The sequence below is a fragment of the Platalea leucorodia genome (assembly GCF_965183815.1).
Source record: "Platalea leucorodia genome assembly, chromosome: 5".
Taxonomy (NCBI): domain Eukaryota; kingdom Metazoa; phylum Chordata; class Aves; order Pelecaniformes; family Threskiornithidae; genus Platalea; species Platalea leucorodia.
This window is the reverse complement of record NC_138827.1, coordinates 9,756,567-9,782,113: the sequence shown is the minus strand read 5'-3', so window position 1 is coordinate 9,782,113 and position 25,547 is coordinate 9,756,567. Positions and strand designations below refer to the sequence as shown.

At 40.6% G+C, this 25,547-nt stretch overlaps 2 protein-coding genes across 9 annotated transcripts in view; both read right to left on the bottom strand.

The window, feature by feature from the left end:
* The window catches only part of VPS35L (VPS35 endosomal protein sorting factor like), a 57,347-nt gene extending 52,585 nt beyond the window's left edge, over positions 1-4,762 (bottom strand). For 2 of the 4 annotated variants that reach the window (XM_082312485.1, XM_082312489.1), the window contains exon 1: positions 4,680-4,762. In XM_082312485.1, the coding sequence (XP_082168611.1) occupies positions 4,680-4,696 (17 nt within the window). In that variant the 5' untranslated portion in view covers positions 4,697-4,762. Of the gene's footprint in view, positions 1-3,626; positions 3,671-4,679 lie in introns of those variants that run through there. The other 2 variants (XM_082312487.1, XM_082312486.1) reach the window with 2 other exon arrangements.
* A 344-nt stretch (positions 4,763-5,106) lies between these two features.
* Positions 5,107-25,091, bottom strand: CCP110 (centriolar coiled-coil protein 110). 5 transcript variants are annotated; one of them, XM_082313577.1, is made up of 15 exons: positions 24,870-25,091; positions 23,465-23,621; positions 21,969-22,097; positions 18,872-20,510; positions 17,771-17,895; positions 17,443-17,626; positions 16,226-16,365; positions 15,752-15,868; positions 15,390-15,491; positions 14,993-15,109; positions 14,358-14,437; positions 13,689-13,751; positions 12,685-12,744; positions 12,028-12,110; positions 5,107-7,384 (listed from the first exon to the last, which is right to left on the bottom strand). In XM_082313577.1, exons 2-15 carry the CDS (start codon positions 23,609-23,611, stop codon positions 7,332-7,334), a joined length of 3,039 nt encoding a protein of 1,012 aa, XP_082169703.1. In that variant the 5' UTR covers positions 23,612-23,621; positions 24,870-25,091; the 3' UTR covers positions 5,107-7,331. The 5 variants fall into 5 exon arrangements, 4 of the variants coding, with proteins under 4 accessions (XP_082169703.1, XP_082169702.1, XP_082169704.1 ...); XM_082313576.1 differs by lacking the exon at positions 24,870-25,091 and adding an exon at positions 24,605-24,726; XM_082313578.1 differs by lacking the exon at positions 24,870-25,091 and adding an exon at positions 24,605-24,726 and having other exon boundaries at positions 17,771-17,892.
* Positions 25,092-25,547: the final 456 nt, after the last annotated feature.

The window sequence follows — 25,547 nt, the reverse complement described above, 5'->3', positions numbered from 1 at the left end:
AGATATAATGAGGGACTACACAGATTATCTTGTGTAGCTGCAAAGCCCTTCCCTGAGAAATCTATTTCTATTTGTTCACTGTACTCATAACAAAAGTTGCAAAAGACAAATTATAAGAAAAAAACCTATCAGTATTCATATGCTTCCCTTGTGGATAAGTCCTTGTAGAAAAGCCTTGCCTCTCCTATGAAAATTAAGTATGCCATTAAGTGAAATAAATCACAAAAATATACATATTTCAGGTTTTATTTTGAATCTGATGTTAAGAGAGAACTGTGAGAACTATGGCCTCCATCTCTAATTAAAAAAAAAAGACTTGATTCCAGAAAAGAATATAAATAGAAGTATTTGAGTAAAACAACATTGCCACTAGGAACTAACAGTAATGTACACTGATTTATCAATCACAGTTTAAGGACGCTGCTCTTTTATAAAACAGACCATTCATCCTGGTTTCAATTGCTCAATTATAGATATAAATTTATATTTTAAAAAGGCTTTTAAAGCACATTCGACAATGTAAGAAGGCAAAAAAGGGGGATTAAAACTTTCCTGACTAACACTGGATGACAATTTCAAAAGAGACTTAAGAGTTACAAATGCTTTCTAGTATCTCTGACAGCACATTAATATATGAAATTAATTCCTTTTAATTGTATGGAGTAGTAGTAGTGGTTAAACAGGGAAATGAAAATACAAACTCACAAAAATACACAGGACAGCAGCTTCTTGAAACAACTGCCATCATAGCTACTACACGGTACCTTCCTTTAGCAGCAGCAATAGTTAAGTACTAAGGCAGAAAGAGATCCAAGTAAAATCTAGAAAAAAATATATTTGAAGAGGTTTTCTCTGCATTCTGCCCTCCGCAGCCTCTTCATTTCTTTTTTAGTCTTTGAAACATGCAGAGCAGCTAATTGTTCTTTCCTGTTTCATCCAGGATCCTGAGAATGTTTATAGCGCGCACTAAGACCTTAGCTGAATGAGTAAAACCAGCGGATACACAAAGGTTTGTTTAATCAGATTCCTAATGAAAACAAACAGCACTCCCCCCATATAATACACATCTTTCCCACAGAAACTAATCCAAACTTTCAAAGAATTCCATTCCTACTCAGAGGTGTAACTCATTAGGTAGAATTTCAGCAGTGCCAAGCAGCCAGCTCTTCTATAGATACTGTGTACCCCAAAAACCCCCAGATTCATTTTAAAAAGATATTGAGTTTAATTTATGGTTGTGCTACTCCAAGGAGAAGCTTTGACATCTAATGAGATACAGCAGAGCAAGAGAAAGAGTCCAGTGAAATCCACGTGCTTATTCCTTTTGTTTTCTTCATCTCCAGCTGCCTTTCTTTATACATGAATAGTCTCTTTAATTTACTATTGTCCCATGACTCAGCGTTTCTCCTTGCTCACTTTCTTCATGGGTTAATTAGCATTTGGGTGAAAAATCTTTCAAGCTCTTTCTGGCTGCCTAATTATAACATTTCTATTACTCTGTTACAGTTCTGTCAGTGTTTCCATACCTCTCCTTTACAGATATTTCCAAACTAGCAGTAAAGAAAGATGTCACCGACAGCTCACACTTGGCATACCGCTCCCAGGCCAAAATCAATTGTACTCCAATAATAATGTAAGGCATCACTGGGCAAGTATACATGTCTAATACACATGTGGGAATGAAGAAGAGCTGTTCACCCTGCAAATAAGTCTTTAAAAAGTACATTTGCAATGTGGCTAGTCAAGCGATAAGACAGCTTGTAACATAGCTAATACGGGGGGACAAGTTCAAGCTTGCTCTGACATTATGTTCCACGTATTCTCCAGGGAAAGGAGATTAAGCATTCCTTTTTTGGCCACAGCAGCGCAGCCAGCTTCCGAGAGTAAACAAAAATAAGACCCAGGCCAAGCCGGGGTTTCATCCCCAGCGCTTGCTGCAAGATACGCCCCTGCTTGCAGGTGCTGTTTTAACAGTGGCTTTCAACCTTTTTTCACACACGAGCATCGCTGCAATTGCCACCAGTCTATGCCTCCGACACCTGCCAGACTGCCAACCTTCTTCTCTCCTCCTGGTAAAGGATCTTTTTTCCTAGGACTGCTGTACTTCCACCTTACCCCCAAGTTACTGAAGCTCTTTCAACCCACCCTATGAGCCCGGGTGCCTCCCTCGCGCTCCAGGCTCAGCACACAGCCAGCCCCTGCACAGCAGCAGAACCAGCCTGGCCTCCACACCTCCCCTTCTCAGGACGTGACACCTTTCTGGCACACAGCACCCACACGGAGCCAGTGCTTATCCTAAAGCAAGCGCTTCAGAAAGCTTACAGGGAGCACAAACAAGCAAGGCATGTAAAATGGGAAGGAATCTCTTCACAACACTAGACATATATTGGTATTCATAATACAATGAAGTGCATCCCACAAGCCAATGTACCTACCATTATTTGAATATTAAACATAAACCCCAAACAATATCTCTAGATAGTCACACACAGTTATTACAAAAGTTAATTCTAGCCCTAAGTTTTAAATTACTTTATATATTTGCCAATTCTTTTTACTACTGTAACGAATTTTTAAACTAATAATTTTCTTAATTTGAACACTATGTTAATGCAAGATCCTTTTATTCAGCACCAACAGGTGCTATTTCTTCCCCTCATATGAAGACTAATGAGTATGCAGACAATTAATCTGCAAAACACCTTTTTAAAATTAGCATCCAACAATGCTTAAAAATAGCTAGCGTTCTACTGAACCCTGTAGCATGACAGTATCTTCCATATTTCAGAAAAACATGCATTAAAACATTTTACTCCGGTTCATTATTTCTCCATGGCCACTTCTGCATCAGTGTTACCAGACCTACTTATTAGCCTGCTACCTCATTGCTGCATTATGTAAAAATCAATTTGTCAGCATCCCTACTGTTCTGCTTTGCGGCTGCGGTTCTTAATTTTTTATTATATTTTGGTACTGCTAGAAATTCAAAAGTTGCAGCCACATTTATTCCTTTCAGTTTCTGCAAGGTCACTGACCACACAGATTCCACCGAAATGACTGCACTCAGCAAAAGTACCATCAGTTCCAACAGCCAACTAACGTGTCAGAGCCGTCTTACACCCTCCAATTTTCTTAGCTACATAAATTCAAGTTTTAAAGTATTTCATACCCCTGTGAATTTAAAGTACAGCTCTGATGTTGTTATAAAACTTCAATCAGTTTCATTAACAATGACTTTTAAATCCACCCATTATTTCCACTTTTTATTAAACATGGAAGTTTACTCACACATTACTAAAATAAAAAAGTGAGGCAGACAATTTTCAGCATGACAACGTATATAGGGGGGAAACTTTTTGGCACCCTAATGCTCTAATTGGCTCTAATTGCTGCATATTACTTTTCTTGATTCCACATCAGGTTTGATTTCTCGTTTGCTCAGGACCGTAACACATCAGCCACGTCAAATCCTCTAAGTCAGATATATTCGATGTGTTAAAAGAAGAATAGCCTCAGGAGAGCAAGTCTTCCAGAAACAGAAAATCAGCTCATTTGTAAACAAGAACAAGTTCGGAGAAGAATGAACTATCAACCTATTTTCCTTTACTCTGTCAGAGAGGGAGCACCTGTTTTATCCTTCCTTTCCGTAACAAGCACCAGGCTGTGGAAGTTATTCCACGTCCTACGCAGCGCAGCTTCCTCAGCTCCGTTTTTCCTGCAGAAGTATTGCACCTTGCTAGAGGCCGACCCTGCCTCTTCGGTTTGCAGCCCGTAAACGCCGTGTCTACTCCTAAAGAGGCTGTGAAAGATCACTAAGGGAAGCTACCCCGCGCCAGGGTCCTTAAACCCGGCGTACAGAAAGGCTGGCCGTCGCTGCCGCCTCCGGGAGGGCGCAGCCCCAGCCCCTGCTGCCCGCCGGCGGTGACACGGCCCGGGCGCGGCGGGAGGAGGCGCCCGCCCCTCGCCGCCGCCGGTCTCCGGGCGGAGGACGCGCACCCTAACGGATACGGCGCCACCACACCGAACCGAGCGGCCGCCCGCGGGTAACCTTCTTGCTTGGTTAGGGGAAAACAAACCCACGGCAGCGCGCAGGGACGGGCGGGCGGGCGGCTCTACCAGCACCGCCTCCTCCCTCCGCCGCCTCCCGCTCGGCTGGGCGGCGGGGCCGGCTCCCGTCAGGGCCCGCTCCTGGGTGGGAGCCCCACGTAACAGGGCGCAGAGCCGCGCCGCCGCCCCGGCACCCCAGCGCGTTGTGAGCCTGAGCCGGATCTCCAGGCTCACCCGGACCGCCCCACAGACCGCCGGACCGGCCAGCGGGGCCCCGGCGCCCTCCCGCCACTCGCGGAGGTTCCGGCCCCTCAGGAAGCAGCCCCGGGGGCGGCCAGCGCTTTCGCTTCCCGAAGGCGAGGCTTCCCTCGCCCGGCAGCGGAGCTTCCCCCGCTGCCAGGCTCCCGCGTTCTCCGAGCGCCCCCGCCTCAGCGCTGCGGCCCCCGGCTACGAGAGGCGCCGAGGATGACGGCCGCCCTCAGACAGCCGCGGGAACCCGCAGCCCGCTCCGAGCCCGCTCCCCGGCCTCGCCCTCCCCAGCGCCGCCTCAGGGGCCGGGGGGAGCGCAGCCCCCTCCCGGGACGGGGTCAGGCAGCGCCTGGCCGCCCCGCCCGCGCCTCCCCCAGCCTCACCAGGGGAAGGCAGCCATCTTGCCGCCCCGTCACATGACGCCGCGGCCGGGCAGCGCCTTCCGCCGCCATTTCCCGCCCCGCCCCGCGGCGGGCAGCGCCTCGCCTCAGAGCCGGCGGCGGGCGGGGCGGCTCCGCCGCGGCCTGGCCTCAGGGCGGGCCGGCGGCCGAGGCGGCTCCCCCGGATCTTTGAGTCTCGTGTAAAATGGCACACGGGGGTACCGGCCCTGTTCGTGGGCAGGTCAAAAGACCCTTAACGAGCAGCACGAATTGCAGCCAGTTGTGAGGTGGAAAAGCCTTGCGCCATAGGGTCTGCCTTTTCCTCGTTTTACATCCAGTGATTATCCAACCCAGAAAAAGAAAAGAAAGGCAGTTCTTTTTGAAGTTTATTGTGCAGTATGTTTTAAGTAAAAAGCAAGACCTGAAAATGAAATAAAGTACAAAAATAAATACACTTTTATAATGATAGTACAATTCCACACAAAATAAAAAGATAAATATGCATAAATACAAAACATCAAGTACAAAAACAAATTCTGGCACTTGTCAAGAGAAAGGCCACGTGAAAGTTAAAAAAAAAACCACAACCCTCATGCTACAATGTTTTATTACACATACTGGAAGCATGCTTAAAAGTAAAAGGTTTAGATGTGAAACCTGGACAGACAGTAAGCGTTCATTTTTACTAACACTTAAACTAAACCTATTTTTACATCAACATATTGCCTATGCTAATGATAAATACAGCACATAAAACATCCTTTAAAAACATTTATCTTTAGCACTGCTTTATCAACAGCACATTTTGTCACCTGTGACACTCTTGCCATTGTAAATTTTTCCCCTCCTAAGGAAAGCTGGGAACCAAAGCAGCGCTTTGATGCCTCCCGGCTGAGCAGGAACCTTGCCTTGGGCGTTTTTTGTATTACAGCTGAAATTTTAAAGATCCATAGCATTTGTAGGAAGGAGGCAGGTCCTCCATCGGTGTAAACTCTTACATTTACACCATTAGGGGAGCCCTCCCCCCCCCCCCCAGCTTTCAAATAAACGCCACTGTAAAGAGCCACCGAGCATTCCTCAAATTGTTTAGGCAGCATTTTTGCCTTTTTAATAAGTATGCAATTTGGGTAATTCACTGCATGGTATAAAACACTTGTTTTGAACAATGTCACTAGCTGCAAAGGACAGACTTGGTGGTCAATAAAAGCCACAACTAGTGCCACAAGCAAGCCAATTCACTCATTGCTGCTCCTGAAGACACTCCCCGCATCCGACCACTCATGTTCCTCTTTCGGGCTGCTTGACACAATGAAATTGTCGGTCAGTCTTTTTTCTCATATCCATGTCAACATGTTACAAAGCCTCCGAAGTTAGGGCGTTGCCTTGTATTGCTAGTGGGGGAAAGCAACAGGATATAACCCATTCCACATTCCAGCAGTTGGTTCTCTACTAGTACTGTTACAGGGCAAAACGGTAAGCCCTGCGAAGACTTACACTGCCAAGCTTTTCTCTATTGGACTTTGAATGTTAACATCATGTCTCAAGTTCATTAAAAGACAGAAGTTACAGAATTCTGCTCCCCTCAAGTTGAAGGATAATATCCATCAGTAGGAAGACCAAGGTAAAAGATGAGCATGGTCTTTTAATGTTAGATTTCCATAAATATTACAGTGTGTTTGTTGGGCTTAGGTAGGGATTTTTTCCCCCCCCTGAAATCATGATTGCGGAACAAGGGCCTGTTAGATCACGGTAGAAGAGAAGCTGCTCAGAAAAATTGCAATTTTCATCAACAAAACATAAGATATCCGAATTATTATTATGGACAATAATTTGTAAGTCTGAAATGGTAAAACAATTAAAATCTTGCCTTCCAAAATTTTTGTAGAACATACGCTTCGTTTCGGCCAAAAGTTGTTTCTGTAAGAAAATGCAGTAGACAGCAAGGAAAAAAAATCCTAGGACTCTTCCAGCACAGTGGTTTGACCTACCACATGTATAAATGTGCAGTTTCGGTAAAGTCATTGAAAGTACGTCTGCCTGCCCAGCAGTTAATCGGGATCCATCTCTGTCCAACTCAGCAGAAATGCAGAACATTTAGGCCATTAGTATTTAAATTGAGGTAATCTCATTCATACAGAAAGTACATTCAAAAAGGCTGCTGACAAATTCACTGATGGAAGAGCTCAGTTTTGTTTGAATTATTTTTTTTTTCTTATTTAACTGCTTTAACTTTATGGTATGAAACTAAAAATATATACACACGACTTATTTATGGTGGCAATCATACGCAGACATTGCAATTTTAAGGAATGCAAAAAGCTTATGTCTGAGACAAGAATCAGAGTGTGTGAAAAAGTCACACATTAACTTACTGTTGCCCTACAGTCATCTTTAAATAAACAAGATTATGACTCTTATGTGTACACAGGAGTATGAATATGTAAGTTTTAACATGCAATTTTTCCACAAGTATTAGAGCTTCACAGCCCTTTATTACTTCAATATGATTGTATTAATGTGTCATCGTCTGGAAATGAAAAAGTATGTTTACCATTTCTAAATACACATATACATACAGAAGATGCAATATTGGAATCAGTGCTGAGAATGCCATCATTAAAAAATAGCCATTTTATCCCAGCGAGTGCTGTCTTCTTAAATTGTCACAACATTTGGCTTCTTTCTTTGGGTTCTTCCTGCATATGCTCCTAAAAATTAAGTAGAAACATTAGCATTTTACAATTAGTAGCACTGGTTTTTGTAACAGGATTATCCAACAAAAATACCTGAAAATGTTTAGGGCCATTTTTTTTAAGCAGTATTATATATTCAGTGGCTACTTTTAAAATGGCAGTTTTCATAATGTTACATGCAAAACGCCTTACAAAAACTACCTAGAGGTTCGAAAGTAACGACATTTTATAGCAGTTCCTTCCTCAGTAACTGTTCCATCTTCTTTTCTGCTACTCTACAACATCTACAACTACAATTCACAAGTTTTTAAAAGTCTGTCACATCACCAAGACAGAGATTAAATGACCGATAAGTTTAACTATGCCATGTACTACTTTTAAACAAACTACCAATTAAAAAAAAATATTACACAAGTCAAATATTTAAGAGAACTCTTTCCTTTTCCCCAACTGCCACATTAATAAACCAAGAGACAGTTGTAGGTTTCCATATCTCGATAGACACAACCAGAATTAAAAGTGCAGTATGAATAAGGTCAGCAGGCAGAGCCCTTATAAAAGGAAAGCTGCTCAAGTATAAAAATAATAAATAAATAAATAAATAAATAAGTAACGTATCTCCACATGGAAGAAATATATACACACATATATATATTTAGAAAGCCATATTATACTATGCATAGCAAAAGGATCTTCCAGTAATAAGGGTTTAGCGCTGCAGGCTGCTAAAAAGTAGCACAACTCCGCATTCGTTAGGTTCAGGCAGTTATTGCGAGTGTCCAGCAATGTGAGCAAACATTTATACAAAGCCGTGAAAATCATACCACGTGGTGCAGAGCAGTGGAAATGGGAGACAGCCATGGAAGAGAAATGATTACCAGGCAATTAAATGAATGTGACGAAAAAGTGCCAGTCCTTTTTAGGGTCTTCAGTTACTCTTTGTCAGAGTTGCAGTGGTTACTTACAGGTGTCCAAGGGCTACGTTCAGCACAGTGCAAAGCAGCTTTGGAAATGCGCCCCGAGACCTTACCACAGCAGGATCCCTCCCTGCTGAGCACTGCTTCCCACTACACAAAAGGCATTCTGGCTGGCCCAGCACTCTCCAGTGCTGCACTCTTCAGCTCACCTGCGGTCTCGTAGGACAAACAACCAGGCTGACAGGCATGATGCTTTATTAGTGACTTAACACTACCTCTTAACCCTCCTCAACTGCACTCCAAGTTACGTAAAAACCTCACCTAGAGAACAGGACAGTATAGGGAAGTGTAAAAAAACCCCAGCAATCTAGACTAAGGAATTGAAGAAGCCAAATTTTATTAACAAGAGTTACGGTCCTTCTGAATACAATTATCACCCAACTTTTTCCAGTGGCAAGGGGAGCAATTACACAACGCCTCTCTCCTATGACATACGATTGACCGGCTACTCACACACAGCCAGTCTGATGCCTTCCTGAAGTGCTGGCCTGAACGCTAACACGCCTCCCAGCAGACGCCATCTCACGCAGGCAACCTGCTGCCTGCTCAGGCTGGACAGGCATGCAGCAGAGACCATGCCTGGCCAAGTGCTGCTGCCACCCAGATACTCTATATGCCTCATGCCCCGTATTTCTTTTCCACAACACTTACTCAGACTGGGCAGAAACAAAGGAGATGAATGGGTCTGGTTGCAGCAGCTGCCTGATCTCAACCACTTTCTTTCTAACACAATCAGATCACATGAAATACCCTGCCTGGCACAGCTTGGAGGCTACTGACTGAGCATCTCTGTCCCGTTTAAACTAATAAAAAAAGAAACAACAAATAAGACTCTCTACAGATTTATTAGTTTGTACTTTTCTCTTTAGCACAGAACTCTGGATTGAAGGAGTACAAAACAACAAAACCTAAATTTAGGATCACCAGTTGATTCCTAAAAGAAATGCCTTCTTGCCAGAAAAAGACAACAATCAATCGGAGTGGTATTAAAGCTACAAAGCACTTTGCAGACAGAATTTATAAAAACAATCAGAGGAGTGAAAAAAAAGAAATAAAAGAACAAAGTAGTTGGATGAGTATGTTACTGTTTTCTTCTGAGGGTATGTCTCTCGTCTAATTTGAATGCATAAGTGACATTTATATATAATAGTTGTATTCTACTAACCCTCCTTCCCTTTTCCCCCCTCTAATAAGCACAATTTAATTGGGAGTCAGGGATGAATGAAGACAAGAAATTAAATAGAAATATTATGGGTTAGGAGTATAGCAGACTGACATAGCTGCAGATATAAATAAAACTCTGTATTGCCTAGACCAAACCACTGCTACAACTCTTCATTTTCTGACATGCACAACTTCTACTAAAATAAGAGAAGCATATGCATTTGTTTGACTTTTTTCATTTCCTTTTCAAATTGACACTTGAGATTATATTATCCTCTGTCTATGGTCTTTCCCAGACAGAACTTGTTGCCTCACTACAGATGACTTTCAAGGATCTCTCTTGAAAAGATACTTTATTACTTCAAAGAAGAGATTTTAAAAAGTATATATTAACAAAAAACCCTATACAACATACTGCCAAGCCTTTCACTATTCACATTTTATCCATATATAAAGAAAACCATGTTCTATTTAAATGTATTCAACAATTATGCAGATTATTTCTTTCATGCCGAGCGTTCCCCACCTAATAATTTCAGAATGCATTTCTATTTAGCACAAGTAGCCCAAACTATTTATAAAGGAGCATACGGAAGTGCTGGTATTACGCCACGGGAACACAAGTGATGTCCAAACACTAAGCGAGGTTAGGTTGTGCAACCAGAACTAGGCAGCATACAATTGGTTAGACACATCTGCTTTAAGTTCCAAGAAGTCCACTATAGAAGGCGTTAAATAGCTTTCAAGATACTCAGCAAGTAGCAATAAGGAAAGGCAAAGAGAAATGGAGAGATGTATGCCAAAGGATTCTTTTCATTGCCAAGTATCAACTGTCACGACTTAGATAACTACGACTAAGATAAACTCAGGGACTTAGCAGAGCAGCACACAATGCCAACACAGCAGAGTGAGAATGCTTTAACTGGATGTCCGATGCCAGACACAAATGTAAAAAACACTGTAGATCATGACGAGCTGAGCATGAATCATACGAGATTGGGAATGGCATCCAAATCTCAACTCACTGCTGAACTTGACACTGACACCACCCTTACACTACTGCTCTTCTACAACCTCTGTCATACTGTAAGTGGTAGAGGTCTTGATTGTTTTACTGTCCCTGTTCTTCAGCACTCTCATTTACTAGTTAATACCAGACACATTTTTGCAAACTTGCAGGTGAAAACTTGCCTTAATGGCTACCTCTGGTTGCTGAAATTATATTGCTTACTTAATTTTCTTCTTTGTATTTCAGAGACATTGTTTACTACCTTTGCTAATTTTCCTGTAGTGTCACTGAGTGCAACTGAACAGCTGCCTTGCTCCACTTCAGTGGTGACAGCACTGCCAGGAGAACTGGCAACAGAAAAATAAATGAACAAACCTTGATTGTAATCTCATTGTTTACTTTTCTATTTTGCCCTCTTTTTTTTTTTTTTTCCCTCCTTCACAAACTGAAATGCTACAGATGTGTATGGCTTCACAAAGTACTATGAAAAAACCAAACACTCTGGGGAAATATCACATTTAAACAGTGTACACGCTGCACTAAAATGCGCAGATGCTCCCTGCCGGCATTGCTCCAGGGCAGTAATAAACGGAGAATTTCCCTTATAGGAAAGGTTTGATACTTAATACATAAAGATAGTTCAGATCACTATGGAAAACAGTTGAAATCCTACTACATTATAATTTGCCTTATTGAGCCCAAAAATTCCCAATTTTTATACTTGACTTGTGGAACTCTGCTTTGAGAACAAAGTGTAAGTAAGATCTTAAGCAGTTTTAGAATGCGTAAATCACTTTACCTTTTGATAAATTAAGGTTGTCACTTAAGAAATTTAAAATCTGATTTAAAAAATTGAAGTTGTATACAATGTTTCATAGTGTTTTAGTCCTTTCATGGCTGAACGGGCTGAAAACTGAGAGGTTTTGCACTATTATCAAACCTTTTTAATAAAAGGTAACCAATCAGTAATCTCTGTATGCAAGTACAGGAATACTCCACTTTTAAAATTGGGTCATTAAGACTCAAACATTCTGTAAGATACTACAGTAACATATATAATTTCAGGACTGTATGACAACTGAATAATGTTGACTGATAAGTCTGAAACTGCCCTTCCTGCCCTTTCAGTAGGCTTCGTGTTGAAGATGAGTTACACGTGTGTACAGAACTAAGAATCAAATGACATTAAGATTCTAATCCAAGTCTAGTTTGACTACTATTAGCTTCTCAAACAGTTGCAGTGAATATATCTGGCAAACTTTTTTTATGACTGGGCATCTGGTGAGTGAAAGCAAATGAGCTGCGCAGTACATTCTATATACTACGTTTATAGAATTTAAAAGTGGATGGTTAAGTTACCAGCACATGTTTGTTTAAAGAGATAGGTTAGATTCAAGACATAGCAAAGCAGGTGCACAAGAAAAGGAAAGCAATATATCCCCCGTTTACTTTTTCTAGATACTAGTAACTTATTTACTATAAGATCCAAGCACCAATTTTCTACACACCTGGAACAGCCTTGTTAGACACTCTGCTCTCTGGGGCCTTCTTTCTATTTTGCTCAACCCCCTTCATTGAGGTCTTAGGGGTTCTAATTAAATATAAAAGAGTTAATAAGTCACTTGCATCAGAGTTGAAAGGCTGTATCCAAAAATATAAAGATACTATCAAACTGTGTTTGTCATGAAAACATTTTTTACAGTGTCCCACAGAGCCTCCTCCTGAGTATGTGTACAATTCTTGTTGACATTATTATGGCTTAAGTACATATATTAAATAGGAGAACACCTCCCCACGAACAGATTTTTAAAACTGTATTCAAGAAACCGATTCAGTTCAGATACTGTGGCATTACAGTCTACATTTAAAAATATACATATTTCCTTAAGTGGAAGCAAAGCTTCATGGAATGAATGTTACAAATACAAATGTCGGAACACAGTGTAAATGGCGACAATACACAAGAGGATGAGAACACTAAATATTTTCTTGCAGTATAAGGTAAAACAGAGCTTTATCACTCTCTCAAAATACTGTGAGAAGTAATTATTTTTACTTTGAACAAGAGTTGCATCAGTACGTGTAAATATTATTGAGAAATCACTGTGCTCTTGCACTTTGCATTTAATTTTCATCTTTAGGCTATGAACACGCTGTGCCCTTACCCTTGTCTGCAAAGCAGTCTATGAACTGGGGCATTCTGTCCTTGATTTGGTTGAAGTACGCTGTTAAAATACAAACTTTTATTAGCATTTCTTCTCTTCTTAAAAAAAAAAAAAAAATCTCATAAGGAATACTGAATTATGCATCATGTTTCACATAACAAATTTCAGAAAAGGCTAACAGGTTCTGTAACGCAGATGACATGTAGGCAAAAGTGGCAGGAATTAAAATACCGGAAGAGGAATTACTACATCCACTACTTAAAACAAATAAACAAAAAACCACATAGATAAAACTCCCTCAACAGTGCCTTGGGTTCCCAGTCATTGACAAGAACATACAGGAAAAAAGGACTGAATCGCTTAAACTAGTCATTAAAGAGTGACCTGTATTAGTAGACAGCATGTGTTAAAGGCTTTTGGGTAAGCATGGGATAAAAATTGTTTTTAAGGGATGCCAGGTATCTGATGTTGTGCACTAGAAAAAGGCGCAGACAGGCCTCGTAAGGAAAGGGCTGCTGTCTTCCTGAACCGCAAGTATTGAACACTGTAATTTCGATGATCTAAGCAAACAATCGCACAATCTAGAAGTAGGAACTTTTCCTCCTAACAGAAAGCCACTTCTTTTCTGACAGCTTCAGATAAGCCTATCAGTGACTACATTTTAAAGTAAAGGGTATTAAGAAAAGTAGTAATGTCAAACTGAAGTTTACGAGATACTAATATGTCAGAGAAAAACCTTGAACCTGAGCACAGAGATTTAAAGCCATAAATAATTTCGGAAGGTAACATTTCAGAACTGACTCTGAAGAAAATAAATATTTTCTATCTTCTAATGAGCTAATAAACCCCTTTCTCAGACCATGCTAAATCAGATTTCATTACCGTCCATCATTATAGTGCCAGGAATTGAGCTGACTGATGGCAAACCACCAAGGCAGATCAAAGAATCTATCATTATAAGACAGTTCTTTAGAAGCATCCTAATACAAGTAAACTTCACTCACCGGCTTTCAGGAGTTTTTTGTTTTATGATTATTTTTTTACTTGGCATTCCCATTTCTGAAGCCCTAGAGAAACAAAAGTATTGAAACATATTTAAATTATAAAATCATCATCTAGGTCTTAAACAGAAACAGCAAGAGAAAACCTACAACAGGATCTACATCTACATGTAATACTGCCAGAGCAGTACTACAGATTATCACCTTTTACTCATGAGCAAGTGTAACACAACTGTTCAGTCCACTGTGTTGCAGGGTAATGCCTGCTATCATCCCCCCCAAACTTTGCCAGATACTCTACCAAGTATCTCTATTGCTAGGCACTTTAGAAAGACTGATAAGATAACTTGGAGCACTTTTCACAATTCACAAAGTCAATCATAAACTAAGTGCACAAGGATCATTTTGCTCACCACTGAAATATAGCATAAAAGCACAACTTAGAACAAACATTTTTCTCCCGTACAAACAAAAGCCTCTTAAAAGTAAGAGCAACTACTATTAGTAAATCACCACACACCTGAAGACTTTTTTTTATTCATCCTTCCTAGGGGAGGTACTGGTTTGCAAAGAAGCTGTTACTCCAAAAACTTCTTTTCACTATTTCCAATGTCTCCTGCCCATCCTCTTGCACCCCGCCCCCCACCACCACAAAGGGAGAACTGCACATACTTCATGTACTTTTTCCTGTCCAGAGATTTCTGTGTAGCTGTTGAAAGTGTCGCTCTCTCTCTTGGGCTCTTTACTTTATCCTAAAAACCCAAAAGAACCGACAATAACACTAGTTACTGCTCTTACCGAGCTTAACCCCATCTGACCTGCCCCTACTTAAAAACAAAAAAACCAAAAAAACCCAAAACACCACACTAAACAAAAAAACCCCACAACCAAAAAAACCCAAACAAAACCAACAGTGTTTTCAGTACTAAGTTCACATTCAGGCTAAATTCAAGGTTTTTTTTCTTTTTTAAAATTAAAGGATCTTCCTTATATTATCAGATTAAAAATATTTGTGTGCCATAATGAATTCTTATTTAAAGTACAAACTTTTTGTTATTACTTTCACCATGTTTTTCATTCTATTTTTTATACATCTACACACTAAAAGTTTCAACATATTAATCTCCTACTGCAGTAACCTCTTTTTTTTTGTTTTTTTATTTGAAGAAAGTTACCTACAGAAGCATAACTAAACAACAATTTACATTTAAAAAACTTTTTACTGGGTGAGAAAGAATCTCTTAAAAGCAAAATGATTCAGTACTTCAGGTTTTAAAACAGTTTACATTCTCTTGACTATAACACACCATTTGCCTGAGCATCTTCTCTTTACGGACTTCACGATCATGACGCAGAATATTCATTCTTTCGGATGCCTCCATCGTGAAAAATATGTCATGGATGTCATACAAAGCAGCTCGCAGCTGGAAAGAATAATTAAAGTTTTAATAAAATATTCAGTCAATTTAACATTCCCATGGTTTTGATCATCAAGCTCTTCTTGCTTTCAATCTAAACAAAACACTTGAAAAGATAATTTTGAAGTCTCTCTTAATGTGTCATCACAAAAATGGAATCTTCTCTTCACAGCCATAGTTTAAACCTTTTACTTTAAACAAAGTCACTGTGAAGGTTTTAGGTATTTATATTACAAAAGCAGAATAGCTAGGAAAGAAGAAAAGAAAAAGGTTTAAACTGTGTCACCTGAGCCATTACTCTTTCATGAAGGGATGCATCTTGTGCTGAAACATTTCCTCTCTTTAATGGGGCTTCAGACTGAAAATTTTTTATGAACTCCATAGTGTCCTGGGGAAGACAGGAAAGTAAGATTAAGCACCAAGCATAATCCTTCACAACAAAGGAATCATTACAAACTGTACGCATAGGATGTAGTCTTTGTTTGACTTGGACCTCATGACACTAAGCAATGCAACACTCACACATTCATGTGACAGACACTTCCAAATTCTTCTGAAATCAGAAAATCCATGATTTCACCTGTCAGTTGAAGATAGGAACAAAAGCAAACAGGAGGAGAAGCTGCATAATAAAAATGCTGATCTTACTTTTACAGTTTGCTTAAGATGTTTCAGTTTTTCTGTCTGCAGGAGTCTACGAGTGAGAAACCCCTTTGCCACAGCAGTGATCTTATCAAACTTCATTTGTATCTCTGGACTGAAAACCTTAAAAGAAAAGAAGCACCTTCTAAACATTCGATAAAGAAGCAAGAATTATGAATTATTTCTCAAATAACGTGAATCATATGACATAAGTTTTCAAGTAAGAAACAGGCCGCTGATAAAAGTTTTGGCTAGGCCAGAAGTACCCATGATAATATTAACTTAGCAGAAGCAATATATTGTTATATGATTATTTTGCATATATGAACAACGAGAAAAATATCCTATTGAAGTTGATATAGGAAGGGACAGCAAACTTCTCTGTGAGATATATTACTGCACAGCTATTATAAAGCTACCAGTGTCTTACAAAAACTAGAGGGCTTTTTAAGCTATAAATAAACCTTTTTTTTTCCTTACCTGAGTCCACCTAGTTTTGATCCTGTTACTTGGCCTAGATACCGAGGTTTTTATAACTCCACCACCTGACGGTCCCCAGAGAAAGAATGAAGTTTCACTTGTTGAAGCAAAGGTGTCAGGTGTCGCAGTATGAGCAAAACCTGCAAGCAAAGCAGAACATACAGTTCAACACACAGGCTTGGTCCATAAAGTAATGACTATGTGTGCATATACACATATATACTGAGATATATACACAAATATACAAATGCAGCACTCCATAAAAAACAACAAATGCAGATAAAAATCAAGCACATACATAAACTTTAACTCTGGTTGCAGTCAGGAAGCCTTTTTGGGCTTAAGACCAAAGAAGCTCCCAGGGCTGTTAGCAATTCTTATTCAAATTGCAGATCATAATACTTGTGCATTGGGAGGAAAAATGTCCATATGCTACAGCATGAAAAATCACTTACCTAATGTTAAAATTTCTACAGAAGATCTTATTCACAAAGCATCTCAAATAAAATGGTTTTAAAGTGTTTAATGTTGCTATTATGGATCCTAAAGATTAATAAGAATAATCATCTAGTTCAGCAATTTTACTCTCAAATGAAAGTTCCTTTGCAGTTTGCCTATTGGAATACCCAATTTCCATCTGTGTTTGGTAACTGCATGTTAATACACTCAAGAAACAGAACTCAGCTCAGAGGTAGCAGCTTTGTTTACAAGGTCAATTATAGGCAAGAAGCAATCTGAATATTTCGGATTCATTTCCTAGCAAAATTCGCTAAACAGAAGACAAAACAAAACATTTCAGTGTTCTGGAACAGGTGAGAGGTGTTCTGTCAGCTATAGCTGTACTTCCTTACAGTCAAGACCCCTTGGCAGAGCCCTTCTCATCCTCCTACACAAATGAGAACACCCGGCCCGCTGCTGCGCAGCTATATGGAATGAGGATGAACGCCCTGTAGCAATTATATACAAATGCAATACATGGAACAGTAAAAGGATGGCTGAAACTGTGCTAAATGCCAGCTAGACACAGATGCAACACAATTTGTTTTACATATGCTGTCAATAGCTGAAGGCTGCAGCTGGCCGCGTAGCCTGACCAACAAGTGCCCTAGGACAGGAACAATGCATTTATCAGTACAGCGGGGTAGCTGGTCCGGTTGAGCACTGCACAGCAAAATATAGCACAACATTTAGTCTACATTCTACCCTCTCAGTTTTACCAATGCTGGTAGCGTTTGCATTATGGACTGTCTCCAGCTGAGACTGCACACTTTCCAGCAAGCCACTCTCGCTTTTTTTCCTCCACTCCAACTCCATCCTACTGTTAATATTCACTTTGGAAATTTCTATTTCTGTTGTAGCAACCTTCTTTCCTTTCAACTTTCTCTCTTGCTCCTCCAGTTCCTACAAAAGAGAGAATCAACTATAAGACTATTTTTCAAACTCTGCAAAGCAATACAATAGATGTTTTAAAACCAACTGCTTCCTGACAAACTGCAATACAACATATGTGACCTTTGCTTAGAATTTTTCCTCTTTTTACCTTACCTTCTGCAATTTCTCCTGTTCTCTCTCTTGTTCAGCTATCAGAATCGACAGTTGTTGTGCATGCTGTTCCTCAAGTCTCTTCCTCATTTCTTCAAAGGCCAACATTTTAGTTTTTACAATATCTTCTGAGAAGATACATTACAAAAATCAAGCATTAAATATTTTCTGTATGATCTTTGCCACAGACATACATGCTTTAAGCAGGAGTAATTTGCATCATCAGTAAAAAAGTGCAACATATCTTTGATGTCAAGTCCCCATTATGTATTGCAAAGAACCTCGCTATCAAGTTCCCATTAAGTACTGCAAAGAACCTCATCAGTTCCTACAGTTTTTCAAAATATTTGCATGTTCATAGTTGTGGGCTAAGCACATGATTGGAACAGCAGTAACACCAACTGAGCCTCTATTAAAATAAGGACATAAAAAATCTAGCTCTGAGAATAGTATACCTACACTTGCTTCAGTGAATTAAAATTATTTACGCCATTTTAGCTTGATTTGGTAGAGACACATACAGATTTAACGGTCTTGAACTGGAAGAAGATACCTATATAATGATTTGCAACCTGTTAAAAGGTATTTTCTTTTAATTTACACGTGGTATCTGTTCTTTTAGTAGTCTCATTTAGACCTAATGGAATAAGACATTATTTCTAAACCCGTATTTCTACACTCAAATGGGAAATTAATATTTTTGGTGTCAAATGATACCCTTGAGAATAAATACAGAGTTCACAAAACTGATAAACAATGTTTTAGCTGATGCTTCCTTATAAACTGTTTAATCAAGTATTTGTTACAAATAGCTGTTATAAGACTTTTGACCCCAAGTGACTCCTAAGACAGCAATTACGCCATGCCGTAGCAGTTAAAAATAGCTTAAGTAGCGAGCTGAATTTCAGAATTTGTCATTAATTAAAAATTAGAGAAATAATCAGATTACTGAAAAAAAGATACTTTACACTCAATAAAATTTTAGCCTTTTGATCTATATCCATGTTTAGAACCACCAATGACTAATGATCATTGGGGTCTTTCCTAAAAGATTTATAAGCCGAGAAGTTTAAGAAAAACCATCAACTACAGGAAATCTTTTACCTTTTGCCATACTATCAGGGGCTGCATTCTTGGTAATATAAACTGATCTCACAGGATATTTCTGTTCTTGCAACCACTGCTTCTCTTGTTCTTCCATTCCAACTGTTAGAACACAGGGATTGTTTTCTTTTTGGCAGTTGTCGGTGTCCAAATCAAGTCTACGTTTTACCTTTTCAAAACTATTTTCTAGAAACTGCTCATTTGCGGGGGAAACACTCAGAGTGTCCATCTGCTGTCGCAGATTCTTGCTCTGCATTAGTAGCGGGGATGGGTTTTCTACGTCGTAAGATTTATTGAGTTCTACTGGAGAATTACATTTAGTATTTTCTAGCAAACTGGACGGTTTGGTTTCATTCACAGCGAGGAGCTTCTGTGTTACTGTAGACTGACTGATGGCAAATGGCTCATTCAATTTTGGAGCTACAATATTAGCACTGGTCTCTACTTTATATGGCCCTCTGCTGTCCATCACTACCTGTCCTTCCACTGTAGCCGACAACGTTCCTTTGCTTTCAAAGTGCCCAAAGGAATGGCGATTTGGTTTGCCAACCCCCAACCCATCACAAGGGCCTGAAGAATTTCTGTTAACACCAGGAACTCTGCTAGGGCAAACCATAGTGAAGTCCACCATGAACTTCGGCACTGATTCAGACACATTATTTTTATCTGCAATATCTTGCATGATTAAATCCATCGCTCTACCCTTGCCTTTAGGACTTAACTCATAAGCATTCACAGGGTTATTTATAACGATGTGCCCCATTGATAAAGGTCTTGGGCGCCTTCGGTGCATTTTAGGGCTCATGCTTGGCTCTGGGCTCGGCAATTTGGCGTAAGAGCCTGTGAGGCTCCTGATAATGCTACTGTCACGATCAAACATAGAAGTCTTTTTAAATTCTTCATCTGAATCAGAATCCACCAATGGGGGTGTTCCAACTCTCATAGGTATGTCCACTTTAGAAAAACTGGATAAAGTTGACGTACTTGTGTTATTTGTATGAGTAGAGGCACCTTGGAGAAGGGTATTTGATTTATTAAGACTGGGTTTATCAAGTGTCAGAGCTGTGCAACTTCTGCCTGTAAGCTTTACTCTTTCTTTCACAGAGTCAGTCGTTTTAACGCCATCATTTTCTTTATCTGAATGACTTTCACTCATACTCCTCTTTGAATTACTTTTTGAGCTACGCTTGGTTTGCTCTTTCTCTATATACTCCCTAGATTTCTTCATCAGGTTCTGAAGACTCATTACATATGGATCTTGGACTTCCTCATCCGACAGCGGCACTCCTAGCCCCTCTTGCAAAGCATGCGACAGAAGTTTATTACGCACGTTGTCAGGAGAGGCAGCCCTTGGACAAGGTACGTCTTTTGAGAACTGACTCTCACTTTGCTCTGAAAAAACATTTTCTTCTGCTGCTTTAACTACTTCTGTCACGTTTGATGTCACCTGCCCAGTAGTATCTGCTGGCATAAGTTCTGGTGTCTTTTCAAGCTCTGTGGGACCCTGCCTTTCAGGAGAACACGCCAGATGGACATCTGATAGAGCCGTGAAGTCAGTCGAAGCTTTTGAGTCTGAATCAGGGCAAGTATTCTCAGCCTCCCGTGCATTCATGTCACTCACACTAGGTCCTTTCCTGATCTGCAAATAAAAATTGAAAAAAAATCATGTATTTTCAATGAAATCTCCTCAGGTTCTCAGATTCTTGCAAGCTTCACGTGAATTAAAAAAAAAGAATGCTACCACCTTAAAACCAATAAAAATTTTCAGTTCGACTGTTATCAATTTCCTACAAATTGCTTACAATACAGAGCTCTTCGCAATGAGAAAGAGGTTATTGGAATTAAAATGTAAATTTCAACAATGGTCCACTCAGCATTTTTACTGATACCAAGTATCTGAATCCAAAGATGCTCTTTTCTTCATAAGGTAATTTGGATATATTCAAATAATTTTATGGCTTCAAATTATCTTGCAAGATTCCTCTGAAAATATGAAAGCATGTTTATATTAAATAAGAAATGTAAGTGAAAAATTTCAGCATGAAATATAGAGTAACCTATAGACAACTAAGCACAAATCAATAAAATTCCTAATGAAAATAGTGGAACTATAAAAGAATTTGTTCATTTCTTTACTAATCCAGAGGTAATTAAATACAAGTTTTCATTTGTCAAGTACTTGGAAAACCAACTTTATTTTAAGTGAGAATTACACGCTGCTTCTAGCCAGCATTTGTTTAAAAGGATTTTCACACTAAAATTATCCTACAGGTTATCCTATTTGTTGCAACTCAATTACCAATTATACCTTTGGGGGGGGGAAGGGGGAAAAGCTAACTTATTGTTGTATTGAGCGCATGTTCCTGGTCTCTCTTCAAGTCCCAAGCCAGAGGACTGTTGCCATGTACGCTCCAGTAAACAACGCAACCTAGCAGGTTTTGTTTGCCACCTTCGTAACTCAACAAATTACGCGTTAACTGTACTTGTTTAAGCAACAGGTTAAAGACTGTCTTACAACTGTTTCAAAGACAAATAATACCACTTGATTAGATATATTTAATATTCTTTTCAATTTAAACCTCTACTAAATTCATCATTGAAGCAGCAAAGAAAACAAAATAGTTGCAGTAAAATTATACAGCACACAACAGAATTACAAGTTGTTGCAAAGGTGATTTTAATTCTGTAATCATAAGGTTGTACATAGGTTGTTTTCTGATTGAACTATAAGCTTGCAAATAAAGCAAGCCGGTTGCTCTAACACCGAGGGTTTTGTTCATTTGTCTTTACAATCTAGTTGTTTCAAACACAGTTACAAAAGCAACAGTCAGTCATCTGGTGTGGTCTGGCTTTTGCATATGCCAAAACAAGCAGTGAAAAGCAAGTCCCATGCATTACAATGAACATAGACATTATCACTAAATAATCAATAACCAGGTCACATAGCATAAAATACCAGTAAACGCTGGTTCTGGAGAGTTAACTGCTATTAATTTCATGTTTATATCGATGAATACTTAAACCCCAGCACTTTCTCAAAACGTCTACAAGCAGAGGTTTTCTGTAAAGCTATGAGAAGGCTTTGGACTAACGCTACCTGAACATTTTCTAGAATCTCCTGAACACGATTCAATAAAGCTCTTTTCCGGGAGTTCTGTCTCCAGGTCTCTAGGTCCAGTGCTTTCTGTTTATATTGCTGTATTTCCTTTTTCTTTTCAAGGCTAAGCTGCAAAACAGAGCGTAAGAAACATGGTTTATATCACTAAATGAAAATTTCAATAGAGAATTACAGAAATAAATCAAAAGAAAAACAACAGAACAAAACAACAGAAGAACAACAATCACCTAAGTTGAAGCTTTGCACACGTTTTAAATGCGAGCCTCATTTTAACCAATTATACTTTTTTTTTTAATAGAAGATGCACAAAACGCCTTCTCGGCACGCATGCAAATGAACATGAATGTAAAAGGTCGTTTATAAAAGAATTTGCACACACATGACATGCTACACTACCAACTTCAAATGACACAGGACTCGGACTGCAGGACAGGTCTTTCCCAGTCCTCTCTGGAGCTGGGAGGTTCGGGCATCCTGTAGAGCCCTCTGTGACCTATCTTCCTACCCATACTCAAACTACTAAGTTGTATGAAGGGCTAGCTCGCACTTGCTCTCTTGAACCAGAGGTGAATTTCACAAGAAGACAGAAACGTATGCAAGCAGTCTTCTGGATCCTTTCACCAATCAGAATCTGAAAATCTTCTGAGCTACTATTTTAGAATATGTAATTTGGATAAAAGTCAAAACTAGATCTACAAAACTACATCTACAAGAAGTGGTTTCACAAAGTTCTACAAAATTGGTAGTCTCAGGTCAAATTATACATTTCTTCTAGGAAACCTTAAAATATCCACCCATTTGTAAATGAAAAATAGTACAATATATCGTTTAGTCTCCAATGTATATCTGTATCACAATTTTTGGAGATTGTTGTTAGAGAGGCTCTCCTTTCATACTTCCCATCACTGAAACAAGGAAGTCAGCTGCATTATTGCACAAACTACCAACAGTCTTCTGCTTGCCTCTGTTTGCATTAAGCATAGAATGACTTAACATAATTGATGAGCCTGTGAAATACATTAGAGGAAGCTGCAAACACATGCAAAACAGAAATTTACTTAAAAGCTTTTCAACTGTATCAGTATTTCCTATTTGCACTTTTTTTTTTTTTTGACACTTTTAAACAAACTCACACATTCAATATTTGGAATGTCAATATGATTTTACATAAAGTTACGCCCAGCAATAACATTCATCTATTTAATACCATAAACATCTGTTCTCCCCTTGTGAAGATAACGAATTTCAAGAAATGAGAGCAAATTTAGTCAATGTGAAAAAAAGTACATTTTACCACTTTGCTTTGTAAAATTAAGGCTAGGAATGCTTAGAATACACTAGGCAGCAGGCCAGATGATACCTCAAGCAGAGCTGTACCTTCAGTAGAATCATTACATGTGGATATCAAAGCTAGTGCCAATAGCACAGTAAGCACACCAGCAAAGAAAAGGGAAAAAAAAAAAAAAAAGCCTTACCAGAGGGGAAAGCACAGGGACTCCATGGAATTGAATGAGGGAGATATTTTTGTGCTGAACAGTGAAAGAGGTTTCTCTCTTTATTGCCTCTTCTTGGATTCTGGAAAGATGCTTCTTACAGAATATTTCATAGTCCTCCATCTTCATATTAACTAAGCTGCAAAGAATAACAACATTACTCTTCCATGTATTTCCAAGACCATGAAGGAAAACACGACCACAACTAATTCTATATCACTATATTCTCGGAAACAAATTATACATTAGAAAACTCAATTAAGTTTCTCTTTTTCCTATAATTAACAGAAGCTGCAAAGCTGGGGGTTTTTTTCCCCACGTAAAAATAAAATCTGCATATATGAGCAAAAAAAGATGATCACAGGTACACTGAGAAGCAAGCACGCATTGAGATAAGATTTACAAAACTACATATGCTGCAGGTAATCTCAACAATTTCCATCAAAGACTAAACCTTTAAGGTCTCCCACGACTATCAGATAGATCCTATCCACTGTAAAAAAAAAAAAAAAAAAATATATATATATATATATATATATATAATTGCAGCCAAATTTTAAAAATTAAAAAAAAAAAAGCTGGTGTTAAAGCAAGACCAGCCTTTATATTTAAGGGCCTGAGAGGAATTTGCATCTCACTCCCATGAGCCTCCTCCTGACACATCTCTGTATGAACAGACGCCAATACTTTCACCAAAAAAAATAAATTACAGCCTAGTTTCCTTAAAAGAGCCTACATATCTCGCACTGCCCATCCCTACCGGAGTCAACATTCAGAGCCCAGCACTACCTGCCAAGGCCTGCCAACGCTTTTGTCCCCCTCGCACACCCCCTCGGCTCATCTCTGCCTTCCTCCCGCCCGCTCCGGGCGCACCGAGCGGTCCCCAGGCCGCCCGGCAGGCTCCCCGCTCCCGGGCTCGGGCGGCAGCCTGGCCTCCCCCCTCCCCTGCGCTCCGCTGCCCTCGGCTGCCCTACCCCACACCCGCCCCCGGCAGGCAGGTGGCACCGGCGGGGCCGGGCCCGGGCCCCGCGGCCCTCCCCGCCCGGCGGCAGCGCGCCCACCGCAGCCGCCGTCCCGCCGCGGGGCCCCCCCCCGTGGCCCTGCCGGTGAACCGCCCGGTACCTGCGCGGGGCTCGGAGCCCCGGCCCGGCCCGCTGCCTCCCCGCAGCCCGGGCGCCCCGCGCGGCGCTGCCCCGCCGCCTCCCGGCAGCCGCCCCGCCTCAGCCGCGCTCCGCCGCCGCGGCCCGCAGCACTACAAGCCCCGGCGCGCTCTGCGGCCCCGCTCCTCCCTCGGCGGGGCGGGCGGCCCGCGCTGCCGCCCCTGGGCCGGGCGAGGCAGCGACATCCCTCCCGACCTGGGCTGGGAAGGGGCCTGAGCTCCACCTACCCAGCGCTTCGCGTAACCGAGCCCCGCGGGCCAAACCTGCCATTTTCGGGCAGGTAGCTCCGGTTTTCAGCGGCGTGAGATGGGACTGAGGGCCGTCCTCGCAGGTCTCCAAGACGAGTTCCCCTGGCAGCACGGGCGCAGTCTGTTCTGCTTTATCGCGTTAAATATCTGCGCAGTCCTTGTATGCAGCACCACCAGCGGGTATCGGTTTCACTAAACACGCTGCGATGAGAAAGATAAAGGTGAGAGCTTGCTAACAGGCTCTCTGAGGAGAGCATGAGGGTGTCGGCGCAGACATCCCGCTGCTGGTCCCGCCAGCCGGAGGAGGAGGCCATGCTCACCCACCAGGCAGGTCAGGCAGACACACACGCTTGTCTGCCAGCACTCCGTCCAGGGAAAATTAATTTAAATTTATGGAAACATCTAGTTCCCAGCGAGCATTTAGAGATCCTAAAGCTGTCGCTCGTTTCAAAAAACCAACTCCTTCATCTGTTACCTCTTCAACATGTTAAATATTATTGAGGGGTTTTTTAAATCTTCATCTTTAATCTCAACAAACACTTGTTTATCAAAACATTTTTAAATATGTAAGACATTTAATTAGACATTCCATCATTTGTTATGTGTCTGCATATATATGTCTGGTTTTTCTTCAGATACACCTGGCAGAAGCATAAA